The 24,929-nt window shown below is 35.5% G+C and overlaps 1 protein-coding gene across 2 annotated transcripts in view; it reads left to right on the forward strand.

The window, feature by feature from the left end:
• The window catches only part of LOC134851200 (uncharacterized), a 48,618-nt gene extending 24,556 nt beyond the window's left edge, over window positions 1-24,062 (forward strand). Inside the window, exons 1-3 of one of the 2 annotated variants that reach the window (XM_063867178.1) lie at window positions 7,248-7,302; window positions 21,555-21,642; window positions 22,100-24,062. In XM_063867178.1, the coding sequence (XP_063723248.1) occupies window positions 21,579-21,642; window positions 22,100-23,916 (1,881 nt within the window). In that variant the 5' untranslated portion in view covers window positions 7,248-7,302; window positions 21,555-21,578 and the 3' untranslated portion in view covers window positions 23,917-24,062. Of the gene's footprint in view, window positions 1-7,247; window positions 7,303-21,554; window positions 21,643-22,099 lie in introns of those variants that run through there. The other variant, XM_063867177.1, reaches the window with a different exon arrangement.
• Window positions 24,063-24,929: the final 867 nt, after the last annotated feature.

Here is a 24,929-nt window from a genome sequence, read left to right on the forward strand (position 1 = left end):
ATCTGAAGTTATCAATTAGAGTTTTAAAAAAAACAAGACTGCTCGTATCAAGGCGAAGCTTTTAATTTTCCGTCTGCCTTTCAAGTTCTATACATTAATGTTCCATTAAAAAAAAGAAGATTTCAAAAAACAAAAAATAATAAAAATTTTCAGTTTTTTTGTACAAATCATCCCCCCACACGCATTGCTTTTTCAAAAAATTCACACCTTTTTTTGCATATCTCACAGCCTAGTCGATTTCTAGCCTTACTCACGTTAAACTATTTTTTCAAACCCTCGCACTACATTCCTCCCAATGTTTCCAACCAAGTTGAACAAGCCCAGTTTTACGGCCATCCCCCCACTTTGATACACGTCTAACTCTCAACCCATTTATCCCATCGACCCCTCGCGCCTACCCCCTCACATCTACCACACCACAACTACCCTCGCTACCCCGCCTGAACCCCCTCCCCCAGCCTATTTTACCCCCCCCCCCCCCCCCACCACACACACACACACACACACACACACACACACACACAAGCACCACCAACTCCACCCAACCTACCCTCCTCCCCCGCCAACCCTCACATCACCAACCCTACCTGACACTCTCACCTTCCCCCCATAAATTTTGCGGGGCGTTAAGGTCTTCAGAGGGGCTTTTTGTATGGTGAGAGTAATGGGGAGGACACTAGTTTAGAGTAATTTTTGTATAATTTAAGGTGAGTAAGTTTTAATAATTGAGTTTTTTTAAGAGACTTTTTATTTTGTTTGCTAGTTTTGTGTAGACCGAAATTGTGAGGTTGTTCTGTTTTTAGATAAACCACTCTAACCATTTTTAGATCTGAGCGCCGATAGCGTCTCTACAAATGTTTTAGTTCAGTTGCTAAATGGCCGAGAAAAGATGTTGTGAAATAAAATCAAAATGAGGGCCCACCCGGCCTTACGTTTTTATCTGAAAAAGGCTTATTATCTTAATTCACATGTAGAATCTATGAAAAAAATGCTTATCATACAATTTTCATAGAAAAAAAATTGTTTAGCAGGTAATTTTTCAACCGAAGTTTTTTTTTCAAAAATTATCTTAAATTGGTTTAAGTTCCGAACAAAACAAGTGGTGGCATTTTTGGTTTCAGGAGAGTAACTCTAGCTACTAAAATTTTTCTTAAGCAAAAAAATGCGTCTCATACAATTTCATATGATATGCATCTTCCATAAAAAAAACACAATTTTGAGATAAAAATTTTTTTATTCCTTTTTAGTTTGCAATCTTGCTTCTGTGCAGGAATATGCATTTCACGAAACAAAAAACTGTGTATGCATTTGTTGATTTTTTGTGTCTATAACGTAGTCCAGATGAAGTTTTTCAACCCAAAAACTCCGAAAATGGAAACAAGTGATTTTTTATAGACACAATTATTTTCTTATGTTTTTATCTTCTAAGTTAAAAAAAGTACATGCCTTTTTTCTCAACCACCAAAAGTTTCAAATTAGTTTTTGATATAAAACTCAGTGTGAAAAAATAACTTTTACGTAATATCACCGAATGCAGTCTATCTGCGTGGTAACTGTAATTTCTACTCTAAATTTTTTTGCGATAGAAAATTTTTGGTAAGTGTGTTTCGAATGAAATACAATTTTTCTTTTAAATGGTAAGTTCATTCATGGAAAAAAGCGTATCATACAAGTTCGTACTACAGAAAAAATGCTTGTCACACCATTTCATTAAAAAAAAGTGCTCCTCCCCTCACGAATTTGACCACCTGCCAATCCAAAGGGTCCACCCTTTGTACTATTATGAGAAATCTTTTTTAAGCTTTTTAAACAGCTTTTATTTTCCGCTGACCGGCAGTGAGATTTCATGAATAACAATCGATTATAATCAGTTTTCGTGTTCAAAAACATTTCCATTACAATCGATTAAAATTATGAAACCACGCAGTCACTTTGAGAACACGCAGTCAATTAAAATCTATTGTAATCTACTATTTTTTGAAAAAAAGAAATCTAATAAAATACATATGAAATCCATTATTACGGAATATATTGGATTATAACCTCTATTGCTTTTTCAAAAAGTTCGCACCTTTTTTTTGCATATCTCACAGCCTAGTCGATTTCTAGACTTACTCACATGTGAAACTGGGCTTTTCAAACCCTCGCACTACATTCCTCCCAATGTTTCCAACCAAGTTGAACAAGCCCAGTTTTACGGCCATCCCCCCACTTTGATACACGTCTAACTCTCAACCCATTTATCCCATCGACCCCTCGCGCCTACCCCCTCACATCTACCACACCACAACTACCCTCGCTACCCGCCTGAACCCCTCCCCCAGCCTATTTTACCCCCCCCCCCCCCACCACACACACACACACACACACACACACATACACGCACCACCAACTCCACCCAACCTACCCTCCTCCCCCGCCAACCCTCACATCACCAACCCTACCTGACACTCTCACCTTCCCCCCATAAATTTTGCGGGGCGTTAAGGTCTTCAGAGGGGCTTTTTGTATGGTGAGAGTAATGGGGAGGACACTAGTTTAGAGTAATTTTTGTATAATTTAAGGTGAGTAAGTTCTAATAATTGAGTTTTTTTAAGAGATTTTTTATTTTGTTTGCTAGTTTTGTGTAGACCGAAATTGTGAGGTTGTTCTGTTTTTAGATAAACCACTCTAACCATTTTTAGATCTGAGCGCCGATAGCGTCTCTACAAATGTTTTAGTTCAGTTGCTAAATGGCCGAGAAAAGATGTTGTGAAATAAAATCAAAATGAGGGCCCACCCGGCCTTACGTTTTTATCTGAAAAAGGCTTATTATCTTAATTCACATGTAGAATCTATGAAAAAAATGCTTATCATACAATTTTCATAGAAAAAAATTGTTTAGCAGGTAATTTTTCAACCGAAGTTTTTTTTTCAAAAATTATCTTAAATTGGTTTAAGTTCCGAACAAAACAAGTGGTGGCATTTTTGGTTTCAGGAGAGTAACTCTAGCTACTAAAATTTTTCTTAAACAAAAAAATGCGTCTCATACAATTTCATATGATATGCATCTTCCATAAAAAAAAACACAATTTTGAGATAAAAATTTTTTTATTCCTTTTTAGTTTGCAATCTTGCTTCTGTGCAGGAATATGCATTTCACGAAACAAAAAACTGTGTATGCATTTGTTGATTTTTTGTGTCTATAACGTAGTCCAGATGAAGTTTTTCAACCCAAAAACTCCGAAAATGGAAACAAGTGATTTTTTATAGACACAATTATTTTCTTATGTTTTCACCTTCTAAGTTAAAAAAAGTACATGCCTTTTTTCTCAACCACCAAAAGTTTCAAATTAGTTTTTGATATAAAACTCAGTGTGAAAAAATAACTTTTACGTAATATCACCGAATGCAGTCTATCTGCGTGGTAACTGTAATTTCTACTCTAAATTTTTTTGCGATAGAAAATTTTTGGTAAGTGTGTTTCGAATGAAATACAATTTTTCTTTTAAATGGTAAGTTCATTCATGGAAAAAAGCGTATCATACAAGTTCGTACTACAGAAAAAATGCTTGTCACGCCATTTCATTAAAAAAAAGTGCTCCTCCCCTCACGAATTTGACCACCTGCCAATCCAAAGGGTCCACCCTTTGTACTATTATGAGAAATCTTTTTTAAGCTTTTTAAACAGCTTTTATTTTCCGCTGACCGGCAGTGAGATTTCATGAATAACAATCGATTATAATCAGTTTTCTTGTTCAAAAACATTTCCATTACAATCGATTAAAATTATGAAACCACGCAGTCACTTTGAGAACACGCAGTCAATTAAAATCTATTGTAATCTACTATTTTTTGAAAAAAAGAAATCTAATAAAATACATATGAAATCCATTATTACGGAATATATTGGATTATAACCTCTATTGTTTTTTCAAAAAGTTCGCACCTTTTTTTTGCATATCTCACAGCCTAGTCGATTTCTAGACTTACTCACATGTGAAACTGGGCTTTTCAAACCCTCGCACTACATTCCTCCCAATGTTTCCAACCAAGTTGAACAAGCCCAGTTTTACGGCCATCCCCCCACTTTGATAAACACACCTAATTCAACCCAATTACCTCATCAACCCATCGCGCCTACCCCCACTCACATCTACCATACCCCAACTACACTCGCCATCCGCCTGATCCCCTTACCACGCCTATCTTACCCCCCCCCCCCCCACACACACACCTACTCCACCCAACCTAACCTCCTCCCGCCGCCAACCCTCACATCACCAACCCTACCTGACACTCTCACCTTCCCCCCATAAGTTTTGCGGGGCGTAAAGGTCTTCAGATGGGTTTTTTGTATAGTGAGAGTACTGGTGAGGACAACTCGTTTACAGTTATTTCCGTATAATTTAACGTAAAGGTGAGTAACTTTTGATAATTGAATTTTTTAAGAGATTTTGATCTTTTTTGCTAGTTTCGTGTAAGCCAAATTTGTGAGAAGGTTCTGTTTTTTAGATAAACCACTCTAACTATGTTAAGATATGAGCGCCGATAGCGTCTCCCCAAAAAATTTTAGTTTAGTTGCTAATTGGCCGAAAAAAGATGTTGTGAAATAGAATCAAAGGGAGTGCCCACCCGGCCCGACGTCTATACATGTTACATCAAAAATGCTCTTATCCTGCTTCACAATAGAAGAAAATTGAATAGCAGGTAATTTTTCAACCGAAGTTTTATATCCAAAAATTATCTTAAATTGGTTTAAGTTCCAAACAGAACAAAGTGGTGGCATTTTTGGTTACATGAGAGCATCTCTGGCAAGTAAAAAAATTTATTGAACAAAAAAATGCTTATCATACAATTTTAAATGTGAAAGTTGTATAATATGCATCTTCCATAGAAAAAAAAACACAATTTTGAGGTAAAAATTTGTTTATTCCATTTTAGTTTGCAAACTTGCTTCTGTGCAGGAAACAAAAAACTTTGTCAGCTTTTGTTGATTTTTTGTGTCTATAACGTAGTCCAGATGGAGTTTTTCAACCCAAAAACTCCGAAAAGGGAAACAAGTAATTTTTTATAGACACAATTATTTTCTTATGTTTTCATCTTCTAAGATAAAAAGGGACAGGCCTTTTTTCTCAACCACCGAAAGTTTCAAAGTTTTTGATATAAAACTCAGTGTGAAAATATAACATTAGCGTAATATCACCGAATGCAGTCTATCTGCGTGGTAACTGTAAATTACACTCTGGATTTTTTTGCGACAGAAAATCTTTGGTAAGTGTGTTTCGAATGAAACACAATTTTTTGTTTTAAATTGTAAGTTCACTCATGGAAAAAAGCGTATCATACAAGTTCATACAATGGGAAAAACGCTTGTCACACCATTTCATTAAGAAAAAGTGCTCCTCCCCTCACGAATTTGACCACCTGCCAACCCAAAGGGTCCCCCCTTTGTACTATCATGAGGAATCAATTTTTGGCTAACGGAGCCTAACTTTGAGGGGGGAATGCGCACCAAAAACAAAATTTTTTGGCCAAGTTTTTCAAAAAAGTGCCTGAAAACGCCCTTTTTGGCCTGTGTTTTTTTTAAAATACCGCCTGTGGCGCAGAGAGTTTGGACAAAACAGGGCCTTTTTAGTGTTTTGGGTGGACTGGGAAATTCAATTTGATCGAGCTAAAAAAAAAGGTCGACAAAATTTCCAAAAGTTTTTTGAAATCGAGAAAGCCCTAGATCCGCCCCTGTTTCATAGTACAAAATTCGATTTTGTCAATCCGGGTAAAAGAAACTATCAAATTTTTGATGACGGAGTCTGCGCCTCAAAATCCGCATCTGGTTTCAAATGTGCTGAGACTCAAAAAATGATTTCCATCTGATTAGGATAGAAAATGAGTAATTCACATTAAAAACTTTTTCGTTGAAACTAACATGAAAAATGCTATTATCCTGCTTCACAAATGGAGGCTACGGAAAAAACGCTTATCATACAATTTTGATAGAAAATAATTGTATTGCAGGTAATTTTTCAACCGAATTTTTTTTCCAAAAACTATCTTAAATTGGTTTATGATTCAAACAAAACAAAGTGGTGGCATTTTTGGCTACATGAGAGCATCTCTGGCAAGGAAAAAAATTAGTTGAACAAAAAATGTTTATCATACAATTTTATATGTGAAAATTGTATGATATGCATCTTCCATAGAAAAAAAACACAATTTTGAGGTAAAAATTTGTTTATTCCTTTTTAGTTTGCAAACTTGCTTCTGTGCAGGAATATGCATTTCACGAAACAAAAAACTTTGTATGCATTTGTTGATTTTTGGGTCTATAACGTAGTCCAGATGGAGTTTTTCAATCCAAATTTCTATAGATAGAAAATGAGGTGTCCACATTTGAAATTTTTCTTTGAAACTTACATGAAAAAGTATGTGAATCTGGAACGCAAAATCTCAAAAGTGTTTTCAAACTAACAGAGACTGTTCATCTAGATATTATTTGGAATTCATTTTCTTAACATTTTCTTCTCCAAATGGCTAGTTTTGTTCTTAAATTTCTCGTATAATTGCTTAGATCTGTCGGCTCAAGAAAATTGGGAACAATTGAGCAATCTCCCCCCCCCCCCATTCTCGCGTGGGGGGGAGATAGCTCAATAGGTACTTGAGACATGTTTATAACCACTTGAAAATAGTTTGAATGACCTGAAAGCATAAAACATATTTTCCAACGACTGTGGAAAGCCAAAATTTACGATAAAAAAGCTCTAAAGATTCATTTAGATTGAAAAAAGAATCAATAAAACAGGCATAAAAAGCGACTTTTTTCTTTCTTAAAATGACAAAAAGTTTTTTGCGTACAATATCAAGGTGCTGCGGAGAACCGTTTTTGATATTCAGATACAAGGCTAGAGCACCAACCCTGGTAAATCGCTTTCTTCGATGAGGCTATAGTCGCCTAAACAAAATTTTGCAAAAATTTTTTTTTTTTTTCATAAATTTCGATTTTTTTTCAAAATTTTCTCGATACTCATTTAAGATAAACTTCAGTCGGTCAATTGATTGCGTGCTATAAACACATCATCCATCTACTTGCGTTTGCTGACGTCTTTTTGTAGAGTTTAATCATTTTCGCTGGGGGGGGGGAGATAGCTCAATTGGTCATTACGGGGGGGATATTGCTCAATTGATCCGAAAATTGTATCCTTCCTGTTTTTTGACATCCAGAGGAAACTGTACGGCACATTCTGAGAAATTACTCCTTCTCACAGTCTGGATGAACAAGTCTGGACATATCTGGTTGATATCCACCGCTGGGTTGAGTTTTGACAGGTTGGTTAGAATGACAGGTGGTGAGCATACACTCCGAATGCATTGGTGCATAATTTTCAAATTGCTTCCCGAAACTAACGAAAAACAAGAGCAGTCACAAAACAAACAGTTGTTTTTTGGTTGTTGGCAAAAAACAACATAGAACAAATTTGTTTCTCTTTAACTTTTTTTTTCCAGCGCGGGTTCTAGTGCAGTTCTCGTTCTTATAAAAATCTTATTTCTTGCGAGAAAGAACCCAAATTCTTAGCAGATTCGCAATCCAAACTCAATTTTTCTAAGATGAAGTCATGACAATATAGGTTTCAACATTGCACTTCATTCTTTGTGGTAGCTTGGTTAGAAAGCGCAAAGAAAGCCCCCTGTCCTACTCCGCCCACAGAGTAAGTAAAAATGCCTCATTTTTCGGCAAATGACTCAGAACATGAAGCAAGGGCAAATTCGGGGATTTTCAAAAAAAAATTGCAAATTTTCTCGACCTTTTTTTCAGGCCGACCAAATTGATTTTCCGAAATCTGCCAAAGCACCAAAAAGACCCTCTTCTGGTCACATTTTCTGCGCCGCAGGCAAAATTTTGAAAAAACAGGCCAAAAAAGACGAAAAAACAGGCCAACAAAAAACAGGCCAAAAAAGGCGTCAAATGCGTCTTTAGAAAAATTTTAGGGTACATCACCAAAAATGGATATCTCAGAAACAGTACAAAGGGGGGAACCTTTGGGTCGACAGGGAATCGAATCCCTGAGGGGGGCGTCCAACCCCCCCCCCCTAAATCCGCCCCTGCCAATATATACTACTTTCTTACCGAGAATTACACGGGACATGACTGAGTTAGTAATAGCTGGATGAGTGGGTTAATAGGAATTTGTTTTGGTTTTCAGGGAAGCTCGAAACATCAAATTTGTCAACAGAAACTTGGAAATAGTTTTTTGAATAGCCAATCCTCCTTCGCTCTTAAAAAATTCCTCCGCACCTCAATGCACATAGTTTAAGAGTTATGATTAGAAAGCAGTGATTACCATAACATAAAAAAAGTATGACAAAATTACTGTAAAGACCATGGCTTACTGTCTTTAATATGCCATACTTACTGGAAGATCTTGACAAACTTACTGTCTTTAGTATAGTACTGTTTGCACTGAACAGCTAAATTGATCTTCACTTGATCACTCACATCATGCCCACACTCCTTCGTCACATAGTCAGTCAGAGTCACAATCACTACAAAGGTCAACCAGGAGGGGGGGCTCTTTTCCCGCAGGTGATCTTTTTATGTTTTTGCTACATTCTTTTATTTCCAAAAATAGTTTTTTGATTGTCTAGGAAGGTCTATAAATATCAAGCATTTCTCAAGATAAAAGCTGTGTAAATGCTCAAACATTAATGAAAAAAGTTTGAAAAAGAAGCCGAGAAGATTTAGAAAACAAATAGTTGACAGCTTTGCAGCAGAAAGGTTTTATTTTCCGACCTAAATTATTTTCGAAAATTTTGTAATCCCAACTTTATGTTTTCAGCATATTTTGTAAAACCAAAACCGCGTTTGAGGTGCATTCTTTTCATTTATCAAATCATATATTATACTGAATTTGTGAAGGTGTTATTACACGTAACCAAATTCCAAAAACTTCATTTAGATTCAAAAGAACATTTAAGACAGAATAGATTTAAATGGTAAAGAGCCCTGTTGGATCATCTGGTTTGTATTTGGATATGATTGACTTCGGGTTCAGTCCGGGCGGCAGAATTGTCCCGAGGGGCCAGAGACTCCGCAGAAGGTAGTTGTCAATCGCCTTCAGCTGAAATATTCCTTTTTTATGTTTTCAACAACTCAAATGTCACGCAAATCGTTTTCTGCTCGTTTTTGTATTGTTTTCGTGATTTTGCGCATCAGAACCTGCTCATACTCTGAGGCTAATCATGGAATGTTCTTAACAAGAAAGGCTTCTGCTCTTTGGAGTACAAGTCAATCACCCCAAAAAAACTTGAGTTTTTGGCTTTGGCCATGAAAGATGATGCAATAAACCCAAAAAATTTGAATTTTTGGTTTTTGCCGGAAAAAAATGATGCTTTGAAAAAAACTGAGAAAAATTGAGAAGGGAATTAGATAAAAAAACGCGGGATTCCCAAAACAGTTTAATTTTTACAAAAAAGTATTATATTTTCTTCAATTAATAACTGACGGAAAATAATAAATTTTGTTGTTACTAAAATTTCATTTCACTAACTGCCTGCATTAGGTAGAGCCCTGTTGATTTTTACAGAACCAAAAATCAAACCACGAAAATTCAAATCTGTGCGTGATCAATTTGTAATAATTTTTCCTACAAAAACTCAAGCGACCTCAAATTTGTTTGGGTGCATGCGTTCCATTGGCACTTAGTTATAAAGATCCGATTTTCGAAGAAACTGAAAGATTGTTTTTATTCAGTGTGATTGTTTTCTCCAGACACCTTGCCAGCTTTCTGTTAACTAGCTTACAATTTTTTCATATCATCTGAAATAGGTTGAAATTTTGCAGCTGTGGGCTTAAATTTTAGATAGTACTTTGCATGCAATAGTTTTTTGTAATACAAAAAAAATCAAAAATGTCAATGGATCATTCTTGAAAATTTTTAATCAAAATGAAAAGTTTTAATGCTACTTTTTACTCATGCTATTTGGTCAACCAAAATTTGAAATGATATATCAACTCCGCTATTCACTAAAATGTTTACGTGTTGTTCCGACTTTTGAAGAAAAAGACAGAATATTTGTGCTCGTGGTGATTTATTTTCTCCAGACAAACTTCAACTTTTTAATCCCCAAGTTTGACGGAATTTTTTTATCATTCTAAAAGTATTGTTGACTTGAGCTCAATTGTGAAAAAATATTTCACCTGCGACCATTTTTGTTGCAAAAAATGGTCTTTAAAGATTGCCATATAAGCCGATATGTTTTTTGATATTAAATCTTAAGCGGAAATTTAATCCGTGTTAGAACTTGTAGCAAATTGATCTGAGGCATGCATTTAATCACCTTGCTACATGCGAAAAAAAAATCATTTTGTTCATTACATAGCGTTTGGGAGGATGGTTTTTTTGAATTTTTTGTGACATCATCATTTTTTTAAGCAAACACTTTTAAGCAAACACATAAAAGTCAGTCAGAACTTTTCTTTACCCTAATATGAGCAGTCTTGTTCTGTTTACTAAACCAGTGGATAAAAGTGAAGTAGACTCATTCGTATGAAATAAAAGGCATGAAAGCAAGTTAGGAAACTGAAAATTTTTACAAAATGAAGTGCATTTTTTGTGTCCAAAAAGATTATAACTTACCGAATCATTTATAACTTGATGTCCCAAATTATCCAATACAGCGCTACGGGTGGTGTTTATCGGAAAATCATTGAAACGAACGTCTGGTTCGCTAGCTTTCTCTCCTCGAAACAGCAATTCAACAACATGGTTTTGACTTGCTAGTGATGTTTGAAAAACAATAGCAATTATAGCGAGACTGCTCGCATCAAAGCGAAGCCCTGAATGTTCCGACTGCCTTTTAGGTTGAATGGAGTAGTGTTTGCTTTTAAACAATTGGTACAAGTGTGATAGAGAGTTCTCATGAAACTAACCGGATCCCTAGTCTAAAAAGAATGTTGTGTATTTTGTTCAATTTAGTGCCTCGGATGATGACAAATCAAGTATCGAATAAGTATGCTCAAATGAGGCAGGTTAATTACGTTCGAGAAAAAGCTTTGAAACGAGGTAGAGGCGCATCTTAATTAGTTAATTGCCGTTTTAGCATAAAATTATGTAATTCAGGACCCTTCTCTCTCATTTAGTTTTTACATGGACTCCTCTATCACACGTGTACCAAAAAAATGTTGAAATTTTCAAAAAAAAATGAAGAAAAATGAAGAACTATTTAAACCCCCATAACTTTACAAATATTGATCACAGTTCATATATGTTTTTGAATTTGAACTCAAAACAGCAAAACGTTTCGGATGATTTTAAAACTCAGTTAAACATGGTTAGTTAAAAAGTCGGTTGAATAGAAAAATAATCCGTCATTTTCTTCAACAGTAGTCGGAACAATCAGGCCAGATAACAAACACAAATGATTGTTTCGACACATAATTTCAAATATATTTAATATTGAAAGCATGTGTCTTGAAATTAGCAGTTTGTATTGCTTACTTCATTTAACTTAGAAAAAGCACAGTTTGCCTGACCACAGTTTGCATTAACACGTTTTTCTTGATTGATGCACTCTGTATGATATCGTTGACTGAATGGACAAGTTCAAATAATTTTTTTTCAAACTTTACGAGTGAGTTTTCTAAAAAACCTTAATTAAGATTTATTTCAAATGAGAATACCACAAAGCAGAAATGACCTACAGAGAATTCAAAGCTTTGTTCAAGAGTTGATTTTCCACACACTTTTGAGAATTTTATCAATAATTTTGATCAAGCCAAAGTGTCCAGCTCTCATTTAAAAATGAAAACTGTTTTGCTTATTACTTTCATACCTTGAAAATTTTGCACAAAATGTTTTTCCTTTCCCTCAAACCTGCAGAACTCTTTATAGATTTCAGAATGCCAAATGTATATTTTCATGGATCTTTTTGAATAAAATTAGATGGATGGTTGGTTAACAAAACCATTTCATTACAAGAGAGCTAAATTTATCTATACTCTGCGACTAATGACCTTCAAGTCACAGTGCTGATTTAAATTATCCGGACAAAACGAACAAAACTTGAATTTTGAAACGCGTTTTTCTCAAATTAGGTTAAGATTCGACAAAAAGTGAAGAGGACAAAAGTTGCTTAGAATTTTACCAGAAGTAATATGGTGCCATTTGTTCTCCGAAATTCTCAACAAAAAAAAATTACACCAAAAATGGGTCAAGTTGGCTTTTTTCACTTAATCAAGAATTACGCTGAAACTACTTTGTGAATTGATAAGAAAGTCATCTCACAGGAAGCCTTGTACGCAGCTCAACAAAATTTAAGGAGGGTTAAATATCCAAAAACGAGTATAAGAGAAAAAACTTTCACTTGATAGTCATAATGAGATTTTTAATATATAAAACCCAAAATCTCTGTTTAAAAATAAATTTTAAACAATTTGCGCAAATTTTTGGAGATTTAATCCTTGTTAAACCTTGTTGAGCTGCGTAAGAGGCTTCCTGTGAGATGAATTTCTTATCAATTCACAAAGTAGTTTCAGCGTAATTCTTGATTAAGTGAAAAAAGCCAACTTGACCCATTTTTGGTGTAATTTTTTTGTTGAGAATTTCGGAGAACAAATGGCACCATATTAATTCTGGTGAAATTCTAAGCAACTTTTGTCCTCTTCACTTTTTGTCGAATCTTAACCCAATTTGAGAAAAACGCGTTTCAAAATTCAAGTTTTGTTCGTTTTGTCCGGATAATTTAAATCAGCACTGAATATTAAGCTCTAAAATTCCAAGTATTGTCGTCGGCAGTGAATTTTTTTGTAGGCTTCGAAATTGCTCAGAAAAAAAACTATTGTCCTTGAAAACACTGAATGAAGAAAAAGTTGTTCTTCAGCGCCAATATATGCTAATTTTAGGAGAGCAAACGCCAAAAACTGCATTTTTTGGTCAAGAGTTTTCAAAAAAGTGCCTAAAAACGCCTTCTCGCCTGTTTTTCCAAAAATATGAGTGCGATCTTAAAACAAATAATTTTAGTCATTTTTGAGAGCTCGAAAATCAATTTTGTCGAACTAAAATCAGCCATATCTCGAGAAAATCCTAGATCCGCCCCAGTGCCCCTCAACATACTCAGACCAAACAATATTTTATTTTGATATTTTTTGGAAATTTTTGGGTATTTCATTACGAGGCTAAACTGTGCATTTTGTGAATTGTAAGCGGATTCTGCAACAAGGACGCTCCCTTTGTTCTTCGTTTGTTCTTTCATTTCTTTTGATTGTTGCGACAAATTTTTACCAGGTTTAAAGACTTGTCTCTGAAATCCAGGAACATACAGACACAAATTTGTTTGCCTATCCAGTGCACAGTTTGCCCTCGTAATGTTTTAATCAACTAAAAAAATTTGTTTCAAGAGCTTGTTTTAGAAAACAAAAAACCCTTGGTTGACCCCAGGTGCAAATCTAGGATTAATTCGAGGGGGGATGCTCGAAAAAAAATTTTAAGGTCGACTAAATAGATGAAACTCATAAAAAGTGAGTTTCAGGTAAATAAAATTAAGTTTGAAAATGAACAATGTACACTAAGCACGTTTTTAAGTAATTCTTCGTGATGCTGAAATTGTACCCTCAAATTTTATGCGTGGCAACTTATCCAATATTCAAAACCGTATAAAATTGTATTGCGCAAGCTAATTGGTCTTAATTGTTCCCTATATGACTCAAATATTACCTTTATTGTTAAAAAAACAACAACCCAGAATTTAAAATGTATCAAAATTTAAACCTAAATGTTTCAGTGAACAGTTTACAGGCAATCAGATTATAGAGTTTTGCATTGATATTCAACAATTTTGGTTTTCTTTTTGTCAAAGCCTGGAAAAAACGCCTTCATTAAACACTTCATTGAAATTTGTTTGTTCATTTTACGCGGAAAACGTTGGCCAAATGATTCATTGAGTGTTAAATAGTCGCATACTTTTGTGTTAAATTGCAACAATTTTATGAAAAGTTTAAAATAGATTGCAACAAACTTTTAAAACAATGAACAAAATAACTCGGCATTTTTTCAAAAAATTATAAAACAATCCATCTTTTGGCGCATTTGCCGTTCCTTTCATACTTGAATGTCAATCCTGTTAATGTCGTCGGTTCAATATTTTCTTTTTTCTCCTTTCAATGTTTTCTTTTTGTCGTCTGTCAAAATAGCTCATCTTTCTTTACTATATTAACAAAATACAATTAAATTCAGTTTTTTTAGGTTAAAATTGTTGATTGTTTTCCATGAGCGAGAAACTGTAATAACTTACATAATCTGACAATCAATGTTTTTAGAGAATTTGAAGTTCTCAGATCCAGACCCGCGGTTTTCAATTATTCTCTTGTTTTTTTTGTCCATCCATAGGCTGAATAGGTTTAAGTGTACTTTATATCGGCCTTGTGGCCTCATATTGCGCAGTTTGGTTTAACTTTAAAAACTTTTATGTGGGCTTTGAAAGGGAAAAAAATCTTATCCGGTCCAATAGTGCAAGCCTCTGGACATTGTTTATTCTTTTCATATTTGGGTCTACAAGTCCGGCGGCATTAAACTGTGAGAGATATTTTTTTTTGTTCACAGTTGGAGAGTCAAAAGTTCCGAAGCGTAAGAGTTCATGATATCAATCAGTTGTATATTTATCGGTGAAAAATTATCTGTTCGTCGATTTACCGATTTGTTAGGATTCAGAAATAGCCATTAACACATGTTACCGTATGATATGATGAGCCAACCAGATACACAAATCCACTGGTTTATACTCCATTCTTGCAACGTGCGTCACCGGAACCACCATCAGATTGATCGAATTGAGAGGCGATAGTGTAAATAGCCATTTTCGCACAAAAAAAGGATGGACCGGAAATTTCGTAAATGACCAACCCGAATTAATACAACAGACAAAACCGGTTTGCGAAGTCCAAAATACGGCAAAACAGAAGCCCAGAAGACACCCTCAGGAAGACATTTGCTTCCACCCCCAGAAACTTTGCTTCCACCAACGGACAGTACGCTATTCGAGGTGGAAAATCAATCAAGTAATTGAATCCGTAGGTTGAACAGTTCAATCAGCATCAGTCATAGTCGTTTACATACAAAAAAATTTTGGATAACAAAACACATGTCCAAAAGTTGGTTACAAACTGATACAGTGTAAATCAAAGATAAACTAAAAATTTACAAACAGAAGTCAAACAGCGGTTCAAACATTATTTACAACATTTGTATTTCCAAATCAGTAAAACAAAAATTGATCTGATGTAAACACAGTTCGTGTATGATGTGATACCAATACAACAGAAATAGAGACATTTCAAAGTTAATTCCACGAGTGAGTGGAAAACTCACTAAACAAAATCAAACCATCGATGAAAAGCATGGTATCATATTGGAAAAAGATCCGACAAATTAAGCTCAATAGTGATCACTGTCAAAAAGGATCAAATAGTCAAATTATCCTCGGGTTGAAAATCAAAGTTTTTGAAATCAATAGAAAAAAATTTTGAAAATAAGTTTGGAATATTTGGTGTAGTTTGTGCAATCAAACTTTTCAATTGCGTTTGTACGGGAGAAAAACTCTTTTCGTCATCAGAAACTGCCCTTTTTCAATCAGGGCAACAAACGCAAACAAAATTCCAGCCATCATGTGGGCTCACAAAATTGATAGATAATTAAGTCGCTTTCAACATTGATGAAAAACTTCTTGCGGAAAACAATGGGATTTGGAGACTATGTGTCGCAAATTTCAGTTGGATAAGGAGGACCTTCTAGTGAGTAGGATGAAGATTGTGGGTGGTGCAAGGTTCGAAGTGCTTTCTTCTGTTCTGATCTGAGTCGGAATACACTTTTTAGTCCAATGATTAAATATGTTCAAAAGAAGGATTCTCATAATTCTTTTGTGGCACCTGGGGTCCGAAAAATTTTCCTCTCCGTCAGAATAGTTTTTGCTCTGTTTTCCAACTTGTTTTTTCGTTTTTTCTTTGGCAGTAGAGTTTCAAACGTTTTTCAACATTCCCGCCGCAGATCAGAACAGAAAAAAGCACTCCGAACCTTGCACCACCCACAATCTTCATCCTACTCACTAGAAGGTCGTTCTTATCCAACTAAAATTTGCGACATATAGTCTCTAAATCCCATTGTTTTCCACAAGAAGTTTTTCATCAAAGTGGAATGCGACTTAATTATCTATCAATTTTGTGAGCCCACATGATGGCTGCTTTTTTGAATTTTGTTTGCGTTTGTTGCACTGATTGAAAAAGGGCAGTTTGTGATGACGAAAAGAGTTTTTTCTCCCGTACAAACGCATTTGAAAAATTTGATTTTACAAACTACACCAAATTTTTTAAACTTATTTCCAAAATTTTTTTCTATTGATTTCAAAAACCTTGATTTTCAACCCGAGGCTAGTTTGACTATTTGATCTTTTTTGACAATGAACCTTGAACCACCCACAATGGCAAACTCGGAAGAAATTTTTGAGATCAGCTACGAAATAATTAGTGACTGACATGTCGCCACTGTTGAAAAAGAAAACGTCAAGTAACTCAATTATTTCAAATGATAAGGTGGATGCAAAGGTTGTCCTAAACAGCTTAGTCACCAAAATCGCACACCAAATCAGCTGATCCGAAAGCGCGCGGAAAATGAATAAGTAATAAAAAAAAAGCAATTGCGAGTTTCAAACATTCCAACAAAAAGAAAGTGGTCAAACAAATCGTTAGCAAGAAACTCACTGGCTGAAAAATTTATCCAGAGGACAATTGATGATCTCAGCAAATCAAGTAAATTGATCTGAATTAAACCAAAACCACTGCAAAAGATTCAAAGAGTTTGAAAACAGAGCAGAGGCTATTCTGACGGAGAGGGAAATTTTCCAGACCCCAGGTGCCACAAAAGAATTTACGAGAAACGCAACCAGTTATATAAAATTGACTTCGTCCATTACAGTCACTACAGCAATCACTTCATCACCGGAAGCAAGAACAATCCATACGGAGATCAAGGAAACTGCCTTACCTAATCGGAAACGACGAGCGAGCTGCCTTAGCAACAACAGTGATCACTGGAAACACCAAAACGACAACCTAAACCTTCGCAAACAAGACAGAAAAGCCATCAAAAGAATTAAATACATTAATTGAATAAATACGTCGGGATATAGAAACACGAACAGAGCTGACTTTTAAAAATATTTTATTATACGAGTACAAAGCTAGATGTGTCGTCCCGACTTAGATCAGAACAAAAGAAAGCACCTCGAATCTTGAACCACACACGATGGCAAACTCGGTACAGCAATTTGAGTTCAGCTACCAAATCATTACTGATAACATTGCCACCACTGTAGAAAAACGAAAAGTAACGGAAATTTTCGAACACACAATTTTTAGGAAAAACTTGAAAAGTGCTCTAGGCTCAAAATTTATTGCAGCAGCCACCAAAAAAGTTCGCGGAAAAGCAATTTTTGTCAATTTTTAGGAAAAGCGGAATGCTTGTAACCTGCATATTGTTATAAAATTTAGAACAGGCTCCATCTGCCAGATGATTGTCTACTCATCGTCGAAAGAATAGACAGACACTCACACTTAAACCAGACGGTCAATAGCGCAGAGGAATTAGAATTTTCGGCACTGCACTGAGTAATTTGAAAATTTAGAAACAGTAACTAGAAAACCACAATCTTTTCAATTAGAACCGGCTCTTGAATGAAACAGAATTTGCGGCACGAGCGAATTGAAAACTTAAAAACAGTAATCGAAAAATCATTTTCACTCCAAATGGAACCGGTTGTTGAAACAGAAAAATCATTAAAAATGTTTAAATTTTGGTAGAAACAAACAAATAGTCAAAAACTCACACAGCCGACGTTGTTTCAAACATTACAGCAGTTATATCAATCATATCTATGCAAACCTACGTTTCAATCACAAGAAATCCGAGAGAAGTAGGAAGCAATCAGGCGCAAAGTATTAGAGCAAAAAAATCAAACGTTTTGCAGAACAAATCACATACTTTATTTGTTGCAGCGTTAGACAATCATAGGAAACTAAGGGTTTGTGGAACAAACCCACACGCCATTTTAAAAAGCCTCAGACGTATCTGATATATTTAAAACAAATAAAATAACATCCCACAGAGTAACAAATATCACCGTTCGAAGTCCACATAGGGAAAAACTCAAACACCGCTTTTTTGAAAATGACAACGAAAATTCTATCTAATAAACAGAACTGGGAAAACGCAAAACAAGCATGTTTAGACAGCCGCCAGTATTTGCTCATAGTCGTAGAATGAAGGGTTATCAAAAGAAGACGAAATTTAGCTGTAGCAACAAAAAACATTTAAATTAAAATACAAAAAATTACAGACACAACTGGACAAAAACTTAAGAAAGCGAGATGAAAAAATAACACGAAAAACAGTACTCATGGCTACGAAGTAAAAAAAGTCCGAAAACATCTTAGCAAAAGCGAAAGACAACTGAAGGGAAAAAACTCATCTTCTCGCCTCATTTACCTTGGGTACAAACATTAGGAAAACAACCCACATTCTGAGGAACGTCAAGTTTGCAGGTTTTCCCAACCCCAGAGCCTTCGGACCATGCCAGCCTCGAGGCTCAAAGACAATGTTGCAGCGAAATCCGCAAGAAAAATAAAGCCATGTTTGCGGTTTTTAAAGGACATTGAACAATTGAATGCACCGAGACCCAATGCTCGACGAGCTCAAAAAACAGCGTTACCTAAACAGTTAGCACAAAAAGAACAAAGCAATTTACAAGAGAGCAAAACGAAGCAGAAAAAACAGGGACAAGACAAAAACAGAGAACCAACGGAAGCAAAGCCGCCGGCGAGAATACAGTCAAGGGGTTACAAAAGCGGCCAGCTACCCCAGTACCAAAAAATTGCGGCGAAACGATCTTCATTCACAGAGGCATCATGATCAAGCGATGACTGGTCTTTCAATACCAAAGTTACAGCAAAAAGCCATCAACGAAAAAGATTGACGCGAAAAAAACACCAGCACAAATGACAGTGGAAGCAACAAAGAAACCGTCTAGATCAAGGCGGTCGTTTTTCTAGGGGAGTTGGGGAACCCAATCCCAATTAACACTATCAAACAGAATAAAAGAGAAGAACTAAAAAAAGATTTTTTCAACCATGTCACCTACTATCAATAACGAGGAAAATTTACCAGCATAATTTTTTTCTTGAAATCACCTGGAGGTGTAACAGGAGGTAGACAGGAAAAGCCAGAGAGAACAAAGCGGAACAATAAAAAAACCAGATGATAAGATAGAAACGAGTACAAAGGACACCAGATAACAAGACAAGAGAGAGGACAAACAAAATAGAGCGGGCTGCACGAAAGGTGTTACCTCAGAGTAACATGACAAAAACTAACAAAAAAAACGAACATTAGGGAAAAAGCAGATGATTTTTCAAAAATAGGAGAAGAAGCATGAAAAGTGGCATGTCTCAAAAAAACCCAAAGGACCTCAAAACTCATCAATTGAAAAGTCCCACGTGGACTAGAAAACTCGCATTGAAGTCCCAAGCAGAAGCAAAACTCTAAGTTAAAAAGTCTGGGGAGTTTCATCAGGCCGGATAGAGCAAACCTCTGAACATTGTTTATGTGTATCAAGTTTGGGTATACAGGTCTGACGACCTTGAATTGCTTAAGATATCTATTTGTTCACGGATAGAGTCAAGACTATCGAAGCGTTAGTATGTTTGTTATCAGTCAGTCGGCTCTTCAATAGTGAAAATTTACTGTTCATCGGTTCAACAAACCGCTTGAATTTGAGAATAGTAATTAACATACATTACCGTATGACAGGGGACTTGAAATTTTTTGGATTAGTTTTAAATCTTTTTGACTTTTTTGGCTTAAATTGGTGCTGCTCAGGTATTTTGCTTTCATTCCACTTGAGATAAAAATTTGGCCTCATGAAAGTGATAAAATTCTGATTTGATTTTTTGAAAGCTGAATACCAACACCAATTGGATCTCTTTAACTAACCGCACTGACAAAAATGGTTTCAATCCAAATCGATTAACAAAGTACATTTTACGACTTCAATTGGATTTTAAATTGATTTAAATTGATCTTTTTTGAACATTTTGGACCAATTTGAAGGTCTTAAAAATCGATTTAAATCGAATTGGATGGATTTTAGACTCATTAAAATCAATTTTTTTGCTAACACAGCGAAAAAAACATACCCTTTAAAAAATAGTTGGAAATTTTTATTCTCAATTTTTTTTAAATATAAACACTCGTGCCAGATGTTATAGAATTCAATGAAATGATCCACATAAATCAGATTTTCAGCTCAAAAATAGGCAATGAAACTATAAAAAATTATAGTAAATCACATTTTGCAAAATCCTATGTAACAAACAAAAAAAGGGTCAGAATAAATTAAAATTTGATCTCATTAATATGCAATTAAATCATAGAAAGTTATGAAGATTAATCAGATTTTGAGCAAAACTTATAAAATTAATCAAGAAAAGGGTCAATATAAATCAGTTTTTGAACTCAAAATATGCAAGAAAATCACAGAATTTTATCAATATTTTGGTCTTATTTATGCCACAATACGCTATGGATGTAAAATAAAAAATGATAGGCAATGAACAAATGCAATAAAAATTCGAAATTGATGATTATCGAATAAATAAAATCAACTTAAATCGTTTTAAATCCGTTTTAACCCCTTAAGAATAATAACAAATTAAGACTGGCAAAAATGCATTTAAATTGATTTAAAATCGATTTGGATCAATTTTTTTAGCTGGGATTTAAGATCAATTTAAATCGATTTTAAATCGATCCAAATCAATCTTCATCTTTTTTAATTAATCTTCGTACTTTTTTCATACTCAAACTAATATAAATTTAACCAACGCAATTTTTCTTACTAAAATCGATGTAAATTTAATCAACGTACTTTTTTCATACTAAAATCGATCCTAATCCATTTTTGTCAGTGCGGATAACTTTATTTTATATAATCAAAAAAATTGTTTTTCCTTCAACGATAACATTTTTGAAAATCCTCTTTACCGCAGTGTTCGAGCGCCCTGCTGTTTGATTCTCATACTTTTTGCATCGCAATTCCATTTGCTTTGCCTTTGTGTAGGCTAACACATTTATAGAACTCTGCTGCGTTCTACTAATCAAAGCAACAACATGTTGAATACTTCTCGCCAATTAGGTCCTCAAAGTCCAGCTTAGCTGGTCGTTTTGTCACATTGGGAAAATAAAAACATCTCTCCTAAACCAAGTCAAATATGTCCTTTAGCCAGCCAAGGTCGCAACTATAGTTTGTAAACAATGATATCCATTCGAACATTAAATATCAACCAATTGATCAAATATACCATTATTATTTCCGAATAAATATCACGCCTCACATTCTGTTTGATGCAAGAAAAATCAACTTATAGTCGGTAGAGTTGCTGAATTGCAAATTGTACCAGTTTGACATTTACGAAATCAGCTTAGAAAATAAACTAATTTGACATTTTTGAAGGCGCGGAGAAAGCTACAGTTTATATTTAGAGATATAAATAATTGGCTGCAATTATGTTTGGATCAACTTTCGGGACTGCAAAAACCCCACAATTTATGAGAAGGACTTCAAACACAGGTTAAAAAACTATATATCATTGTTTTATAAAGTTTTGTAACTTTTCAAAATAAAAAAATCTGGTGCAGTTTAAGGGATCTCATCCTTTATTGGCCTGTTTATTTTGAAGGTCATTTAAAGCCACATCCGCTGTTTTGAAAAGGGAAAACTTGAATGTTAAAACTTGTCTCGGGCTAAATGCGGGTAGAATAGTTAGGGAATTTCACTTTTTGGTAAACAGTCTTGTCGTACATGATAACTCAATTTTTCTATAATTAACAACACTTATGAATGCTTGCTTGCATCAGACATCAAACTTGATCAAAATCCAAATCGCAGAAAAAGTCTATCAAGATTTCGAGGCAGAATTTGTTGAAAAAATAAAGGCCTCTCATTTTCACAAGTCCTCTACAGGTTGAGGTAAGCTTTAAGTAAAAAAAAATATACTTATTTTTGTTTGTAAATTAATTGTCTCTAGGATCCAGCAGTCCGAAAACTGGTCGCAGTCCTGCTAACTCTGTCAAAAATGGGACTGTGAAAAAACAGTACTCGTGCGGAGTTTGCAAACGAAAAGTCGACTTCGCCGAAGCATTCAAATGCAAAGAATGTTCGACTGACATCATATGTTTTAACTGCATATCAAGTTGTATCGCTAAAGAACACAAAGTTCTAGAAACTTCCGGATACCCGCCTTCAATTTGCCCCGAACATAAATTTGTCGAGACTCTCTACTGCACGACAGATCTGAAAACATTCTGCTTGTTATGTCAGAGCGAACATACCGAACACCAACTCGGCTCCATCCGAAACAAAGTCGCCCAATGTCGCTCGGCTGTCGGTGGGATGATGAATGACACGAACGAACTCGCCGAATTCCTTGGCCGAGAAACGAGAAAGAGTAATAGGATTTTGGAGAACTGCCAGTCTGATTCGTGGTTGTTCCACGAGGAAAACACCCACGAGAGCGTCGTGAATGTGATCCGAGAACCACTTCAAGAGTTGTGGGCCGATTACGACAAGCGAATGGACGAGGCAGTTGAGTTACTCCGAGAACACCATAACAAAGTGACAATGCGAAAAAGTACAGTCAGTAATATTCTTGCCGAGTTGAAAGACATTTTGCCGCACGATGACGCTAAAGTTATAAACTTAACCCAAGAACAAAGCCCGGCTTTGAGAAAGCGAATCGAAACTGAAACCGAGGAAAACAAACAGCGATTCCTTTGCACTCAAGTGACCTACCATAAGCCTTTGACCTTGGAAGAAAAACACGAGAAACTGAAAGCCGTTCTCGCTTTGTGCTTCCCGTGCTTTAATTTGCCGACGTTGACTTATACCCACTGCGTTGAACCGAAGTCGTTCACGAAACTCGATCCCCCAATTGCCGACTACCAGAACCTCTCCGACTGTATTGTCGTGCCGGCTCAAGGCGGCTTCTTTGTCGTGGATTTCGACTCGCAAAGTAACGGCGATAAAACGATGACTGTTACTGTGCATGATATGAAAAAAGACTCTCCCACCGTTCGGGTTTCTGAGTCGAAGACTTTCTCAATCAAAACGTCTCGGAAACCGTTCGTTTGCCCATCGAGTACCGCTAAAAGCCGACTGTACGTCTTAGACGAAAACAATTCGGCTTGCTACATTGAAGGACATTCCAAAAATGGATATGACTATGTTTTGGAGCGACAAAACTTCTCTAGTAATTACAAGTTTAACGAAACATTCTTACCCGGCCATGCTATATTTTACAGACACAAAGAAAACGAAAGGTTTTACACTATGGTCGATTTCGATTCAAATAGCGACAAAAAATTGATCTCGTGGCTGGTAAATCAGACGACTAAGGTGACTTTGAAAAGCTCCGAATTACCACCAGTGCATTTCACTTCATTCGCAGCCGAAAGATATACTTCACGACTCGCCTTCGTCGAGAGTTCGACTAATATCCGAGTCATCCATTTGAAAAACGAGGATGCTGGAATCGACCGAGACTTCTCGTTGCCGACTTGTCATCTCGGGCTGGGGTATGCAGACGCGATTGCGTTTTTCGACGAAGATCGAATTGGTGTATTTGACAAAACTAAAAAAGAAGTCACTCTTTTGGAGTTCACAAAAACTAAAGACGGCGAACATGAATTATGTGCGTGGGCTGCAAAAATGATCATTACGTTAGAATCGAAGCTGCAAGACGAAGAAATTGAGGATGTTTTCAACGTCGGCTCACTGAACGGAAGTGTCACGATTCTGCTGAAAAGTGGAAAAATCTGGAAACTAGATTGGCAAACAGATGAATGATTGGTCAATTAGCAGAATGTTTGAGAAACAGACTCAATAATTATTCTTTGACTCTTTTTATATGACTCCATGGTGCTTTGTTTGTTTAGTTATATCAATGAGTATTTCAAATTGTAGTTAAATTAAGTCATGAAGTGTTTGTGATTTTTTACCGGAATCATCTTACTAAAATTTGGTAAATTTTTAACTCAAGAATTATATTTATTTTTTATTTTGCCAATTAAAAACCTTGAGATGTATTTAGTCAAGCGGGTTAGTGGTGCTAATTCTTCTTCAGGAGTCTTTGACACCAATATAGAGGGTGGGATATTTTTATTTATTCCGCCCAAATTTCTCATTTTTTGATTTTGTAATACTCAATGTATAAATGTTGAGAAAAATATACTGATAGCACTGGTTGGTTTGCTTAATACAAAAGCAATCACTTTATTCTAAAGCTGACTTCTAGAATAGCCGAACTTCGAGCGGATACGATATACGAAGGTGGTCATTTTTTTTCGCTGGGGCTATTTTCTGTGTTTTTTTTCTAATCTGGCTAAATCTCTGGAGCGAACTTGAAATATTTTTGAGTAGTTTATCAAATAGTCATTTTAAGCCAATTGGGTTTATTTACAATTGGCGGAATAAGTTGAACTTTGGGCGGAATAAGTAAAAAGACCCACAATTTGTCCCAAAAAAAAAGATCCTTTAATTACCAAATCAATTTTCATGAATTTTGGAACAAATACTTAACAGCCTAAGACACATATTTTCAGGAAATTACAACGCTGAAACATGTGTGAACAAAAAGTTATCGCAATATTTTACTGCGCAAAGTATCAAACTGCATTGAGTTGTTCATGCTTCTCACTTTTAAAAATTATGCAGTTTACAATCGATCAGCAATTTTTTTTTCAATCGAGCAGCGAATCGAGCAATGAATCTGTTTTAATGTTTGCCAACAAAACGGACAGTTGAGACTATTCGTAAATTTGCTCTTAAATTCCCAAATCATTACCCCCACCCAAACAGAT

This window comes from Symsagittifera roscoffensis, chromosome 7 (assembly GCF_963678635.1).
Source record: "Symsagittifera roscoffensis chromosome 7, txSymRosc1.1, whole genome shotgun sequence".
Lineage (NCBI taxonomy): Eukaryota > Metazoa > Xenacoelomorpha > Acoela > Convolutidae > Symsagittifera > Symsagittifera roscoffensis.